The sequence below is a fragment of the Gossypium hirsutum genome, chromosome A08 (genome assembly GCF_007990345.1).
Source record: "Gossypium hirsutum isolate 1008001.06 chromosome A08, Gossypium_hirsutum_v2.1, whole genome shotgun sequence".
Taxonomy (NCBI): domain Eukaryota; kingdom Viridiplantae; phylum Streptophyta; class Magnoliopsida; order Malvales; family Malvaceae; genus Gossypium; species Gossypium hirsutum.
Genome location: NC_053431.1, coordinates 18,720,719 through 18,737,448, shown reverse-complemented (window position 1 = coordinate 18,737,448; position 16,730 = coordinate 18,720,719). Strand labels below are relative to the sequence as shown.

At 39.9% G+C, this 16,730-nt stretch overlaps 2 protein-coding genes across 2 annotated transcripts; both read left to right on the top strand.

Annotated features, from left to right (window-relative positions):
- LOC107929837 (uncharacterized) lies at positions 1 to 885 on the top strand. Its single transcript, XM_016861701.2, has one exon. The coding sequence runs from the start codon at positions 1 to 3 to the stop codon at positions 883 to 885; it is 885 nt and encodes a 294-aa protein (XP_016717190.2).
- Positions 886 to 2,134: 1,249 nt separating this feature from the next.
- Positions 2,135 to 3,052, top strand: LOC107928997 (uncharacterized). The gene is made up of 2 exons (XM_016860676.1): positions 2,135 to 2,247; positions 2,299 to 3,052. Exons 1-2 carry the CDS (start codon positions 2,135 to 2,137, stop codon positions 3,050 to 3,052), a joined length of 867 nt encoding a protein of 288 aa, XP_016716165.1.
- The last annotated feature ends 13,678 nt before the right edge of the window (positions 3,053 to 16,730 follow it).

The window sequence follows — 16,730 nt, the reverse complement described above, 5'->3', positions numbered from 1 at the left end:
ATGGCGAAGTCAAGCAACTTTTTTTACTGTAACTACGGTGATTTACCCTATTTGCTCGATGTAAAGGTGAACAAGTACTTGTTCCAGGCTCTCGCGCAGTTTTGGAACCCTGCTTACAGTTGCTTCACCTTCGGAGGAGTTGATTTAGTACCGACTGTGGAGGAATACATGGCGTTACCTAATTGCCCGAAGATTCAGGCTGATAGGGCCTATTCAAGACCTGTCAACATCCCTCCCTTTTTGAAAAAGTTGATGAATGTAACGGGGATGAGCGAGCAATGGGTTGCAGCCCGCATCAAGCAAAAAGGGGATAGTAAGTGTATTCCTTGGAGGAATTTGAGGGACTTGATTCTTGCGCACCCCGATTCGAGGAAAAGGGTTGATGCTTTTTCCTTAAGCCTCTACAGTTTGATCATCTTTCCTAAGGCGCTAGGACACATAAATGAAGTGGTCTCAGATCTATTCGATCGGCTTGATAAAGGTACTACACCTGTCCCGGCAATCCTAACAGAAACTTTCAGATCCTTGAATGCATGCCGGAGAGCGGGCGAGGGAAGATTTATTGGTTGTGCTCAGCTTCTTTTGGCTTGGTTCCACAACCATTTCTGGAAGGTGGAGAAGGTCTCCTATCGGGTTTTCTCTAAGGATTATTCCCTATTAAGGGAATTAGTGGCCACACCGAGATGGGACGACATCTTAGAAGAGAAATGGATAACTATTCTCCAGAATTTACGGGCCGAAGACGTTGAATGGAGAGCTCCGTGGTTGATTCCTGACGAGATCTTATATAGGTGCGGTGATTTTGACTGGGTCCCTCTGGCCGGAATATGGAGAGCCGTTGGATACGCTCCACTGATGGTGTTAAGGCAATATCGATCAAGGTAATTTATACCAGTGGCACAAGGGTTGGCACAATGTGAGTTCTCCTATAAAGACAATAATTATAAGAAGAGGGTTCGCGAGATATCAGATGTATGGAACCAAGCTCGAACAATGAAAGAATTTACCACAGGCCCGATGACCACCCCCGGGTATGAATGGTGGTGGGAAAGGAGAGTCAACGACAACATCCCTAGGCCGAATCAAGGGAACACTCAACCATTAGAGGAGCGTTTGCGAGTCATCCCATTCGAGTTAGAGATCATTAAGCAAGACTTCGAGAAAAGGAACTCTGAGTTGGGAAAGAAGATAGAGCAGCTAGAAGAAGAGAAAATGAAGTTAGGATTAGATGTCGATATCCACAAGCTAGAGGCCGAAAAATTGAGGAAAGGAAAGAATAAGGCCGATGAAGATTTGGATAGTCTGAAAACCGATTACAAGAAGCTGCGCATGTCGATAAGAACTGCCAGTTTAGGTAAAACGTCGGAGCAATGGCGCCAAGAGATCAAAGAGGAAAAGACTAGAGCTGACCATTGGGAGAAAAGGTTTCAAGATGCCCGAGTACGAGAGGACACTCTGAAAAAGAGTTTGATAGAAAGCCAAAACGAAAAGGAGAAGTTACAAGCTCGGGTGGCTGAATTGGAAAGATCACTACATCAACATCGTAGCCGTAATTCGGTAATTGAGCTGAAAGCTAGTCTGAGCAGGATCGAAGAGTTGAAAGGAAAAGTAGAGGAACTCGAGATGACGCTGCGAGATAGAAAAATTCGAGTAGAACTTCTTGAGATAAACAACGACCATTATAAGGAACAACTTCACCACTCTCAAAACCAGATTAGAGATAGAGACTATGTCATGGGCGAAGCTGTAGCTCATGTTTGGGAGGTAGCCGATCGCTTGCAAACCTTGGCAGTTCAAGCTGATGTATTGAGCTTAAAGTACGAATCAGAATCAGATCGAGGCTGAAACCTAGCTTGGCTTCTTAGGAAAATTAAGGCTTTGGGCATTAGGGCGAAGTCGTATATGTAATCGCCCGTTCTATGTAAAGAAAATTTTCTTCTAGAGAAGTTCTTCTAATGAAATTGAATTGGAATCAACGCCTCTTTTTGCATTCATTCATTTGCATTACATTTCATCATGTGCATTAAATTTCATGAAAAGAGCCTGATTAAACCAAATTATTTCAGTTAATTTGGAAACCAACGAGAATCGACCAACCGAACACAGCTACTATACCCGCCGTAAAACCAAAGCAATGGATCAGAGATTAGAAAGGATAGAACAAATGCAAAGGGAAATGCAAGAACAATTACAAGCGCAGACGCAAGAGCAACTAGCTAAGATACAACAAGATATGAAGGAAAAAATGTAAGAATCCCAAAATAATCTGATAGGCTAATTGGCACAGTTGCTGGCTAGAGAACGCGAGAAAGGGAAGAGCACCATGGGAAACGATAATGAAGACCCTATCTACTCTGCAGACTTTGCTCTGGTAAATACTCAACCACAACCGGAGGTACACCCGCGAACGATACCCATCACTATCAGGCCCCAGCTATACCAGGCCAATGTCTCGACACCATTGAATATACCCATAGGTTTGAGCTCTAAGCCCGGAGATAATCTAGCTAATCCATTCGTCCCGGACCTCGATGACGTGGCGGAAATGGAGAAAGAAAAAGTAGACCTGGCAAAACAACTCGATGATCGTTGTAAATGGATTGAAGAAAAATTTAAAGCAATGGAAACTGCTGATTACCGTGGTGGGATCGACGCTAAGGACTTAAGCTTGGTCCCAGACCTGGTGCTCCCACCAAAATTTAAAACCCTAGAGTTTGAAAAGTATAATGGGACGAGCTGTGCTGAAGCTCATATTACGATGTTCTGTAGAAGGATGACAGGGTATGTCAACAACGACCAGCTGTTGATCCGCTATTTCCAAGACAGTTTGATCGGATCCGCGGCCAAGTGGTATAACCAGCTCAGCCATGCCCAAATTGGTTCATGGAAGGACTTGGCTCAAGCTTTCATGAAACAATACGGTCACGTGACGGACATAGCACCCGACAGAATTACCCTACAAAATATGGAAAAGAAGACGAGTGAGAGCTTCAGGCAATATGCACAACGGTGGAGGGAGATGGCAATGCAGGTCCAACCACCTCTTTTGTAGAAGGAAACAACCATGCTTTTTATCAATACCCTGAAGGCCCATTCATTAACCACATGTTGGGAAGCGCTATTAAGAGCTTCTCTGACATAGTGATGTCTGGGGAGATGATAGAAAATATGGTGAGATGTGGGAAGATTGAAGCGGGGGAAAGTGCCAAGAGATCGGCCCTGAGAAGGAAAGAAAACGAGGTGAACAATGCAAGCGCATATCATAAGGGTTATTCCAAGCCAGTCACAGTAAGCCAGCCGAGGGCAGTGACTACTAGCCATTAGGGCTCCACGAGTCAAGATTCCAACCCAAGGCCTAACACGGAAAGAGTCCAGTTCACGCCAATCCCAGTGACGTATAGGGAGCTTTACCAGAATCTATTCGATGCGTATGTGGTGTCTCCATTTTACCTGAAACCCCTGCAACCTCCATTCCCAAAGTGGTATGACGCCAACGCGCAATGCGAATACCATGCAGGAATTGCAGGGCACACAATTTGAGAACTGCACGGCCTTCAAAAAATTAGTCAAAAGGTTCATAAATATGGGCATTGTGAAGTTCGATGATCCAGCAAAACCTAATGTGACAGGAAATCCGTTACCCAGTCATTCAGACAATGGGGTAAACGCGATAGTCAAAAGTGAAGGGATGAGAACTAAGATGGACGTATCGGAGGTAAAGACCCCGTTGAGATGGGTTTGGAAGAAAATGGTGGAAGAAGGTTTACTTACAAAACATTTAGAGGAGAAGCCTGAAGGAGCAAAGTATTACTGTGAATTCCACGACGAGGAAGGGCATGAGATCCAAAAGTGTAGTGAATTCAAGGCTGTGGTACAGAAAATAAAGAGATCGAATTCTTTGAGTATACTGAGGGCCAGAAAGGGAAGATGTGTGCACATCAGAGCAAGGGCCAATCAACAATCTCCATGGGGTCAGTCACCCGGTCGTAATTATATCCCGACCAAGAGTCAATGAAGTCGGAGTACCAATTGCGCCAAAGGTCATAATTCAAAAGCCTATTACTTTCCCCTATAAAGATAGCAAACGGGTTCCTTGGAATTACGACTGTAACGTAATGATCCCGGGAGGGGAAAACCCAGCTGGTACTTTGGAGAAAGGTCAAGACGAGGGTTTCTATACACGCAGTGGAAGGCGTTATACTCCGAACACAAAAGCAGAATCAGCTAAAGGAAAATCCGTGGTAGTTGAACAAGAAAAGGAAAAGACGACCAGACCTGAATCACCTGTCAATGAGCCTGTAACTGAAAAAGAGGCTAAAGAATTCTTAAAATTCTTAAAGCACAACGAGTACAGCGTTGTGGAGCAATTGCACAAACAGCCAGCTCGCATATCTGTACTAGCCTTGCTCTTGAGTTCAGAAACTCACCGAAGTGCATTGATGAAGGTTTTAAATGAAACATATGTTGCAGATGATATCTCCAACAAGCTTGATCGTCTGGTCAACAACATCAGCGCGGATAATTTTATTTTCTTTAATGATGATGAAATACCACCGGGAGGCATGGGATCTACAAAGGCCCTACACATTACCACTCGCTGCAAGGGATACACATTGCCGGGGGTATTGATTAATAATGGATCGGCATTGAATGTCATGCCCTTGTCCATGTTAAATAGGCTGCCAGTGGATAACTCTCACATGAGGACATGTCAAAACGTCGTGAGAGCATTCGACGGTACGGAAAGAAAAGTGATGGGAAGGATTGAGATACCTCTCTTGATTGGCCCAAATACATACGAGGTGGACTTCTTGGTAATGGACATCAAGCCATCATACAATTGCCTGTTGGGGAGGCCGTGGATTCACTCGGCAGGGGCAATACCATCGTCTCTACACCAAAAATTGAAGTTGGTAACTGAGGGTAGGTTGGTAATGATAAACGCGGAGGAAGACATCATTGCATCCGTTACCAGTGAAGCACCATACATGGGCACGGACGATGAGGCGATAGAGTGTTCACTTTCGATCATTGGAATTTGTTAATGCTACATTCATTGTCGAAGGGAACAAGATCCCAGTACCCAAAATATCCAAGACTACAAGGATGGGCCTGTGATTGATGGTCAGCAAAGGAGCCCTACCGGGAAGAGGACTTGGAAGATGCCTCCAAGGAAGGATCAAGGTACCAATGCTAAGGGAAAAATGAGACCACTTTGGCCTAGGATTTAAGCCAGACGCGAAGTAAAAGAAGAAAGAGCTGGAGAAAAGGCAAGAGATGAGAAGAGTGCGTCTGCGCGGTGAGGAGGTCAAGTGGGAACCAATGGCCTTTCCCCATTTATCCCGAACGTTTGTGTCCGGAGGAACTATCCATCCAAAACAAGAGATGACAATGCAGAAAGTGGCAGAAGAAATGTTGGGAAGTTGGAGCATTAACGCCATATTTGAAGAAAAAGTTGAATAAGGGGATTTATCTGGAATTTGCCTTTATATTCCTGGAAGTGTTTTGAACAATTAGACCATGGAGGAGATCCCTGTAACTTTTAGAATTAATTCAGAGTAATGTTCAAAACAAGCTTATTGCTCTATGCCTAGGGGCAATAAGAACCCTTTTATGAAATAGGCATATGTCCAAATATCATCATTTCAATAAAAAATGCATTCTTGCGTATCATATTGAGTAAATATTCTTTTATTCTTTCTACTTCATTCATAATCATACCACAAATCAAATATTCTTAGATTCTTTTGTTCTTTGGATTTCTTTCTTCATCCATAACAGGTCTCCAGATATCAATGATACGAGCAACGTTGCCAATGACTCTGAGATTCCTTTCGAGCAAGATTTGTGTATGGAGGACACTAAGGATTTTGAAGATGACCGAAATTGTAACCTATCTCCTGATTTGTTAAGGATGGTAGAACAAGAGGAGAAACAAATCCTACCTTACAAAGAGTCGGTGGAAATTGTTAGCTTAGGAGAAGGAAAAGAGGTGAAAATTGGAGCTAGTATTGCTGCAGAAACAAAGCAAGACCTCATCGAGTTACTCCGGGAATTCAAGGATGTCTTCGCATGGTCATATCAAGACATGCCCGGATTGAATACTGATATCGTGGTACATCGACTCCCCATAAAGGAAGAATGCAGGCCAGTACAATAGAAACTCCGAAGGATGAGACCCAATGTTTTGTTAAAAATAAAGGAAGAGGTTAAGAAGCAATTTGACGCCGGTTTTTTACAAGTGGTCAAGTACTCAGAACGGGTAGCCAACATAGTCCCAATTCTTAAGAAAGATGGAAAGGTACGGATGTGCATGGACTATCGAGATTTGAACAAAGCCAGCCCAAAAGACAATTTCCCATTGCCTCACATTGATACACTAGCGGATAACACGGCAGGTTACTCACTTTTCTCCTTCATGGACGGCTTATCGGGATACAACCAGATAAAAATGCATCCTGAAGACATGGAAAAGACAACATTTGTAACCATGTGGGGAACGTTTTGTTATAAAATAATGCCGTTCGGATTGAAGAACGCAAGAGCAACATATCAGAGAGCCATGGTGACTTTGTTCCATGACATGATGCACAAGGAGATCGAAGTTTACGTTGACGACATGATTGCAAAATCCAAAACCGAGAAGGAGCATGTGCAAGTCCTGAGGAAACTATTCTTGAGATTAAGAAAGTTCCAACTAAAGCTCAATCTCGCAAAGTGCACCTTCGGGGCTAGGTCAGGAAAATTGTTGGGGTTTATAGTCAGTGAGAGGGGAGTCGAGATTGACCCGGATAAAGTCAAGGCTATACAAGAATTACCCTCGCCACACACTCAAAAAGAAGTTCGAGGTTTTCTAGGAAGATTAAATTGCATCGCCCATTTCATCTCACAACTAACGAAGAAATGTGACCCTATATTTCGTCTCCCTAGGAAATACAATCCAGGTGTATGGGATGAGGAGTGCCAGAAAACTTTTGATAAGGTCAAACATTATTTGTCTAGTGCCCCAGTACTGATGCCACCTTGCCTAGATAAACCACTGATACTGTACATGACAGTGTTTGAAAACTCCATGGGATGCGTGTTGGGCCAACATAATGAGTCAGGAAGAAAAGAGAAAGTGATATACTACCTCAGCAAGAAATTCACCGAATGTGAGACAAGATATTCGTCGATCGAGAAGTTGTGTTGTGCTTTGATTTGGACAACCCGAAGACTGAGACAGTACATGTTGTACCACACAACTTGGATCATCTCGAAACTAGATCCTTTGAAGTATATGATGGAGTCAAATGCTTTGAACGGAAGAATGGCTCGTTGGCAAATTTTGATTTCTGAGTTTGACATAGTCTACGTGAACCAAAAGGCTATAAAGGGGAGTGCAATAGCGGATTTTCTGGCCAGTAGAGCTCTAGAAGATTACGAGCCATTGAGTTTTGATTTCCCAAATGAGGATCTAATGTATGTTGCAACCGTGGAAGAAGACTCTCAAGAAGGCCACCCCTGGTAGTTGAATTTTGATGGAGCTTTCAATGCTGTGGGGAACGGAATTGGGGTAGTTTTGGTATCCCCAAATGGAGATCATTATCCTTTCACCAGTAAATTGGATTTTGATTGCACAAACAATATGGCCGACTACGAAGCATGTATCATGGGAATTCGTGCAGCCATAGAACGTAAGATTAAAGTGCTAGAGGTATATGGGGATTCTGCATTAGTGATCTATCAGCTTAAAGGTGAATGGGAGACAAGAGACCCTAAGTTGATCAATTACCGAAGGCTGGTTCTTGAGTTAATCGAGGAGTTTGACGATATCACTTTCTGCTACCTCCCACGAGACGAAAACTAGATGGCCGATGCTTTGGCAACCTTAGCTTCTATGATCAAAGTGAATAAACAAGAGGATATGAAGCCTATCCAAATGAATATTTATAAGGCTCCGGCTCATTGCTGCAATATTGAAGAAGAAGAAGAGAAAGATGATCATCCTTGGTACCAGGATATTTTACGATATGTGAGGAGTCGTGAATACCCAAACCAAGCGACAGAGAATGATAAAAGGACATATAAGAAGGCTGGCTAGTGACTATGTCTTGGATGGAGAGATCCTATACAAGAAAAGGAAGGATCAGGTACTCTTAAGATGTGTAGACGCTGTCGAGGCTAAGCAAATCCTGGAAGAGGTTCATGAGGGTGTCTGCGGAACACATGCTAATGGCTTCACCATGGCCAGACAAATCATGCGATTCGGATATTATTGGTCCACTATGGAAGGAGATTGCATCAACTATGCCAAGAAGTGCCATAAATGCCAAATTTATGAGGATAAAATTCATGTACCTCCTTCACCCCTTCATGTCATGACTTCTCCATGGCCTTTCTCAATGTGGGGCATGGATATCATCGGGCCAATCTCACCGAAGGCGTCTAATGGACATCAATTCATCTTTGGCGTTATAGATTATTTCACCAAATGGGTAGAGGCCACCTCTTATGCTAACATCACAAAGTCAACAGTCAGTAGATTCTTAAAGAAAGAAATCATATGTCGATATGGGATGCCTGAAAGGATCATATCAGACAATGCACTGAACTTGAACAACAGCACGATAGCGGAAGTCTGCAGCCAATTCAAGATCAAACATCATAACTCATCACCTTATCGCCCAAAGATGAATGGTGCAGTGGAAGCAGCCAATAAGAACATCAAGAAGATCATAGGAAAATGACTGAGACCTATAAAGATTGGCACGAGAAATTACCATTCGCCCTATATGCCTACCGGACGTCAATCAGAACCTCTACCGGGGCAACACCTTTTTCTTTAGTTTATGGAATGGAAGCAGTTCTACCTATTGAGGTCGAGATTCCCTCTCTACGCGTGCTTTTAGAACTAAAATTAGATGAAGCAGAATGGATCCAGTCTCGATACGACCAGTTGAATTTGATTGAAGAAAAGAGGCTAAAGGCTATCCGTCATGGTCAAATGTATCAAAAGAGAATGATGCAGGCTTATAATAAGAAGGTTCGCCCTAGAGAATTCCATGAAGGAGACCTCGTGTTGAAAAAGATCCTCCCCATACAAAAGGATTTCAGAGGGTAATGGATGCCAAATTGGGAGGGACCTTATGTGGTAAAGAAGGCTTTCTCTAGAGGGGCTCTGATTTTAACCGAGATGGATGGTAAAAGCCTGCCTAATCCTGCAAGTTCGGATTTAGTCAAGAGGTATTTTACCTTAAAAAAAACCGGAGAGGCCAAGGTGAAAACCCATGAAAGGGCGCTTTGAGACCAAAGGGGTTCGAATTGAAAACCCAGGAATGGGCAATTCAAATTTTGATCAAACATGGGGCATGCAGCAGTTTTGTCTTCTCTGAATTAACAGGAAGGAGGGGTGCTGCATATTGGGGCATCAACAAAGTGCTCTTGGTCTCCTAAACACATACCGAGTTCAAAGGGTCCTTGAGAAGTTTGTGCAACGAAGCTTATACTGCGATATCTGGGGCACCTATTCTTATCTTATTCATTCTGTTTAGCAGAATATGCTACCTTGATTAATTCCTAGGTTCTCATTTTGTATATTAGCAAATATGCTATCTTGATTACCTTGTTCATCTTGAGCTTCGCTCTCAATAAAATTCCATCTTGCCTATTGCGATAATCTTTTTCAAGCGTCTTTCATTAAAATGATGATTAATGGACTAATAATATTCAAAAAGAGTTCTACATATAACTTTGAAATTCTTCTAAATGATACAAGGACCTGACACGGAACTAATTAGTTCGAATTACCCTACATTTAAAGGTTGGAAACGTTGGGAAAATAATAGCCTAAATTGTGATTATTCTTCGGGTTTTCTGCCAAAGGTACCAGTCAAAGAAAAGCAGAGTAATACGTCGATGATAAAATCTCGATGAACAATGAGTAATATCAAAAAAAAAAGAAGGGGACATTTTGCATTCATACAAACATCATTCATACACATCTAGTTAGGAGCATTTGATTCATTCTGATCATGACATCCTAACCATTTGGCATAAATAGGTCCATAAAATGAATTTAGCAGGTCATGTTCTCCAAAGAATGGTGTAACAGACCGAAGAGATTATAATCCTACACCCCTGAAGACGCAGTGGGATGGATTGAAAAAGGCAACGAATCTTGCCTTCCTGAAGTCGCAGTGAAGCAAATTCAAGCCACCAAGCCTCAACCCCCTAAGCAGTAGGGTAACAGGCTGAAGATTTACAGATCTTAAGCAGTAAGGAAACAGATCGAAGATGATGGGCTTTAACCCCCTAAGCAGTAGGGTAACAAGCCAAATTTACAAGCCTTAACCCCCTACGCAGTAGGGTAATAGGTTGAAAATTACAGATCTTGCTTCCCTGAAGTTGCAATGGAGCAGATCAGAGACGACGAACCTCGCCTTCCTGAAGTTGCAGTGAAGCAGATTCAAGCCACCAAGCCTTAACCCCCTAAGCAGTAGGGTAATAGGCTAAAAATTACAGATCTTGCCTCTCTGGAATTGTAGTGGAGCAGATCAAATTAGCGAATTTTATCTCTCTGAAGTTGCAGTAGAGCAGATTAAAGCTATAAATCCTATACCTCTGAAGTTGCAGTAGGGTCGGATCAAATCTACCATGGCAAATCTTATCTCTCTGAAGTTGCAGTAGAGTGGATTAAAGCCATTACCATCTCCCTGAAATTGCAGTGGAGCGGGTTGAAGTCGCGAACCTCATCTCCCTGAAGATGCAGTGGAGCAGGTTGAAATTATCAAGTCTTAGTCCTTTGAAGTTCCAGCGGAGTTGATCGAAGCTACAAGTCTCCTCTCCCTGAAATTACATTAGAGCAAACCATAGAATTAATTCCAATACCCCTGAAGATGCAGTGGGATGGAGCGAGGTTACTCGAAGAAAAGAAGCACCAAGAAGCCAAGATCCAGTTAGACAAGGTAAAATTGGCTATTTTAAGGTCTTTGCTCCATTCTCATTACACGAGAATGAGCAAAGAGGGGCAGCTGTTATAGCCAATTTTGGTCTGGCCAACAAAATAATAAAACCTAAATTAAAAGTCCAAAATAAATGGCCCATTACAGATTAAAACCAAAAACAAATCAAAACCCTATTAGCCCATTACCTAAACTAACCCTAATAGCCCACTACCTTTATTTTTTCAGCAGCCACGCGTGCTTCCGAACCCTTGGCCTCCCCTCGAGCCAACCACCAGCCTTTCACTTCTGACATCTGCAATCAAATTAGATGCAACAACAAAGAGCATGCAAAAGAAAATAATGAACAAAAGAACAAAAAAGGGGAAGTGAACGGTTGGTAGATTGGCTTTAAAAGCCGAAATCTAGGCTTTGTAAACAACTACAGACATTTACCAAATGAAATTAATCAAAAGAATAGACGATTTCAAAAGGTGATTATTGTTGAGTTTCGATTTTCATTCTTTTCCACTTAGATTTGCTTTCTTCTTTATTTCTTTTTCATTTTTTACACACAAAACAGTAATAAAATATGAATAATAAAAAAGAGAACTTATGATTTACTGCTTGGGGCGTGCTCCGACTTTCCCTCGCTGATCTGAAGGTCGCCGAACCCTTGGGGTTTGGCCATTGGCCGTGGCGGAGGGAGAGGAACCAAAAGGCTCCTCCTCTCTTTATGGTGCCGCAAGTTAGGGAGATTCCATCCTCGAACTCGTTCAAAGAGGGTTGGAGAATCCCACATCGCGCAATACTAGTCACTGATTCAAGCCATGGGCGTGGAGCACCGCCGAGGAGTTCATGGTCGACCATAGAGGAGGCAAAAATGGGGGGTTTAAAACCTTAGCAGAGGAATTGAAATGGGGGGTGTTTAAAAGTTTTTTTTTTAAACAGCAGTAGAAGAATGAATTTAAAAAAAAATTAACTTAAATAAAAGAAGCAAATGGCACCGTTTAGAAATGGGAGGGGTCCGCATGTCTCCCTTGAATGGGAAATTACCCACTTTGGCCCCTCCCCATTTTCTGACCCTTGATTTGATCCTGATTTCCGTTTTTTTATCCTTTCAAATAGCGCCCAATTATTTTATTTCATTACTGATTTGGTCCCTGACCTAGACAAATTAAACGTTGCGCATAAGGGGTTGGGGAAAATTTCCCAACCAGTCCCTTGAGGTTTCGGCACGTTTTAAATAAGTCTATTACCCTTTTTTTTCTTTCTGAATTCTCCCTTTAGTTTTATTTAGATTTTAATTTAGTCCTTTAATATTCACATTTATTTTATTCGAATTTGGACCCTTAATCTTTGTTTTATTTGTAATTTCACCCTTTTTTTCATGACAATCTAGACCTTTCGTTTATTTATTTATCTTAAACTATTTTCATTTACCTTAAATTTTATATATTATACTGTTTTAAATTGTCTTAGATATATATTATTTTAAATTATTTCATATACTTTAAATTGCTTTATCCATTGTTTATTTTAAATTCGTTAAATGTATTATTCATCCTAAATTGTTTTATTATGTATTCTAAAATATTCTTTTTTTGTATATTATTACTTTCAAATTTCTATATGTGTTATCCATTTTCATATATACCCTTTTTTAAATGTTTTGTATGTTACTTATTTTAAATTTCTATCTACATAATATTCATTTTTGACTTATTTTTATCATAAACTATCTTATATATTATCTATTTTATACTGTTTTGGTTTTACATATCATTTTGAATTATTATATACATGTTAATTATTTTACATTGCTTTTCGTTTATTTATTTTAAACCTTTTTATATATCATTTTTAAATTACTTATTATTTTAAATTTATATAATGTTTATCCTTAAACTGCCTTTTTGTATAGGGCATCTATTTTCAAATTTTCATATGTTTTTATCTTAAACCCTTTGCACGTTGTCTATTTTTTTTATGCATATATTTATGATAAGTTTTTATACTATGTATATTATTTATTTTGAACTTCCTTTTACGTATTATGATTTTAAACTTTTCATTAATGATTTTAGATTTTTTTTATTATTTACTTTAAGTTGCCTTTATAGTATTTATTTTAAAATCCTTTATGTATATATTTTATATTTAAGATTATCTATTTGTTTGATTCAAATCATTTTATATTGTCACCTCATTTCTGTGTTTATTAAGCTTGTTATTTAATTGACATATGTTATGTTATTGCCATTGTGTGTGTTATAATTCATTTATTCGTATTTCCACTATTGTCATTTGCTTGCGTAATACTTTATTCATGTATCATCACTTTATGTCACATCATATTTTTATTTTTTATTATTGCCTTATGAATTAAATTTCACTATATTTATCCAATAAATCGCTTCGTTTTAACCTAAACAAATAACGTACATCGTTTAAATACTACCTTTGCTACTATTCAAAAACTAGAATTTCAAAGTAAGACAATGTTTCGCATTTTGGAACATCCGGGAATTGTGCCCTAACTTACGGGGTTTCAATTTTCTCATTGTTTCTAAATAACAAATATCCTTTTCGAGTTAAAACACATGGATTTCTAATTAAAATAAAAGATGACCTTGTGCTCGAGAATTCATGGTATTGTGTCCTAACTTACGGGATGTGATACCCCGATATCTCAAGATAAGAAAATCTTTAACAATCATTTTGAGCTAATTCAAGAATTTTAAAATCGATATTAATAAAAAATCGTATTTAAAATCCATTCCTGATTTTCAGCTTTCGACATTAAGACATTGACTAATCAATTCGGTACCAATTTTTGGGCGTGTCGAAGGTGCTAATCCTTCCTCGCACGTAACCGACTCCCGAACCTATTCTCTTGGATTTTGTAGACCAAAATGTCGTTTTAGTAGACTAAAATTGTTTTATTAAAACAAAGGTGACTCGATCACACCAAATCAAGATCGGTGGCTACTCCCGTTTTAAATTTCGTCTTCAAAATCAAGTCGATCCCGTTTTCAAAAAATGGTTTTGACAGTATGTATGCCCTGTTTTGCCATGGCCTAGACACACGGGCATGTCTAATGCCATGTGAGGCACATGGCTTGTTCACACGGGCGTGTGACCTTTGTAACTTAGAAAAGTTGTTTAGCTTCAAAAAATTTTGTATGTGTTTGGTTTAGTCCCGAACCTTCTCCAAAGTATGTTTAAGGTCTCGTTGACCTAAGAAAAGGGCTTTACGTTTATAATTAACTATGATATGATGATGTATGACTTTTGATTTGAAATAATTACGAAATGTTTCGATATGTCTAGTAATGCCTCATAACCCTAGTTCGTTGACGGATACAGGTTAGGGGTGTTACATTTGTTTTGGTATAAGAGCTGCGATTTAGTCAATTCTAGGACTGACGTAGCGTATGTGAGTCTAGCTATACATGTCATATTTGTAAACTACGTTAGTGTGATGATTTCTAACAATGAAAATGTGTTTTTATATAGTAAATGGATCTTGAACGAGCCGTTGCTGACAATGATGAAAGTAACGCGCCTGCTCCCGCTCAAGGGACAGTGCCATTTGATTCTAGACCTGTTACTAATAGCCACGAGGGAGACGCTAAGCAAGCATTTTTCCAAATGATGAATGATTGGTTCACTTAGTATATGAGAACTAATTCGGCTGTGCCACAACCTTCACCTCTGCTAAATCCTCCACAAGTTCCTGTCATGCCACAAGCTAATCTGATTCAGTTGAGTAAGCCACCTGTTGATAAAATTAGAAAATATGGGGCTGAAGAGTTTCGTGCTAATACTAATGGTGATGCTGAGAGAGCTGAATTCTAGCTAGAGAATATGAGACGAGTGTTCGATGAATTATCATGTACTCCGGAAGATTGTCTTAAATGTGCCATTTCACTTCTGAGAGATACGGCGTATCATTGGTGGAAGACATTGATATTAGTGGTTCCAAGAGAACGAGTCACCTGGGATTTCTTTCAAGTTAAATTCCAAAAGAAATACATCAGTCAGAGATTCATTGATCAGAAACGCAAAGAATTTCTTGAGTTAAAATAGGGAAGCATGTCTGTTACAAAATATGAGCGAGAATTTGTGAGATTGAGCCAGTATGTATGGGAATGTGTCTCGACCGAAGCAATAATGTGTAAAAGGTTTGAAGATGGCTTAAATGAAGATATCTGCTTGTTAGTCAGAATTTTGAAGATAAAAGAGTTTGTTGTGCTTGTTGAACGAGCATGTAAAGCTGAAGAACTCGAGAAAGAGAAAAGAAAAGCTAATTTAGAAGCTAGAGAGGTGCGAAAACGATCATCGAGCAAGTCATGTCATTCAGCATCAAAGAAATTCCAAGATGATTTTAGCCGTTTAAAGGCTAATGTGGGAAATTCGAGTAGATATCGTACTAGATCGCATTCGAGTTTCAGAGCTCCGGCTACTTCTGTTGCAAGTGTTGGAAATGTCCGATCCGATCGACCCTGAGTGTAGACATTATGGTAAAAGACATCCGGGAAGTTGTAGATTGAATGATCAAGCTGGCTTTAGATGTGGATCCTTTGATCACTTTATCCGTGAATGTCCCGAGTCTGTAGAGCAAGAGATTGTGCAAAATTTGAGGTTGAGAGGCAATACAGCTCGAGGTAGACTGCCCAGAAATACGGGTAATGTAAGTGGCAGCCAGAGGGGAACTAAAGATACGACTGTTAGATCTAAGGCTCGTGCACCTGCCAAAGCCTATGCTATTCGTGCACGCGAAAAAGCTTCATCTCCAAATGTTATTACTGGTACTTTCACTCTTTATGATACTTCTGTGATTGCATTAATAGATCCAGGATCAACACATTCTTATATATGCATGAACTTAGTGTGCAGTAAAACTTTGCCTGTAGAGTCTATTGAATTTGTAATTAGAGTATCGAACCCCTTAGGCCAGTGTGTTTTGGTTTACAAAGTGTGTAAGAATTGTCCGTTAATGATTCGAGATTCATGTTTTTCGACTGATTTGATGTTATTACCATTCGGTAAATTTGATATAATTCTAGGTATGGATTGGTTAACTTTGCACGATGCTATTGTAAATTGCAAACAAAAGACTATTGATTTGTGATGTCAGAATGATGAGATTATTCGGATTGAGTCTAATGATCTGAATGGTTTACCGACAGTGATTTCTTCGATGTTAGCTCAGAAATATGTGAGAAAGGATTGTGAAGCCTAATTTGCTTATGTGATTGATTCGAGAGTGATAGAAAAGAAAATTAAATCAATGCTTGATGCCTGTGAATTCCCTGATGTGTTTACTGAAGAACTTCCGGGATTACCTCCGATTCAAGAAGTTGAGTTTGGCATTGAATTAGTGCTAGGAACTACTCCGATTTTGATAGCTCCATATAGAATGGCTCCGACCGAGTTAAAAGAATTAAAGTCTCTGTTGCAAGAGTTAACTGGTAGAGGATTCGCAAAACCAAGTTTCTCACCTTGGGGTGCTCCTATTCTATTTGTGAAAAAGAAAGACGGAACGACGAGAATGTGTATTAATTATCGTCAATTGAACAAAGTGACTATCAAGAATAAATATCCTCTCCCCAGAATTGACGATTTGTTTGATCAGTTGGAAGGAGCTACTTTGTTTTCAATGATAGATCTGAGATTGGGATACTATCAGTTTAGAGTTAAAGATTTAGACATTTTGAAAACTACTTTCCAAACGAGGTATGGACACTATGAGTTTTTAGTTATGCCTTTTAGATTAACGAATGCACCTGCTATTTTTATAGA

Excerpts from the sequence above, each read along its gene's own strand:
- LOC107929837 (XM_016861701.2), top strand. The coding sequence starts at position 1 with ATGGCGAAGTCAAGCAACTTTTTTTACTGTAACTACGGTGATTTACCC.
- LOC107928997 (XM_016860676.1), top strand. The coding sequence starts at position 2,135 with ATGGATCAGAGATTAGAAAGGATAGAACAAATGCAAAGGGAAATGCAA. Across the intron at positions 2,248-2,298 it reads CAAGATATGAAGGAAAAAAT|AGAACGCGAGAAAGGGAAGA; the intron begins GTAAGAATCCCA and ends GTTGCTGGCTAG.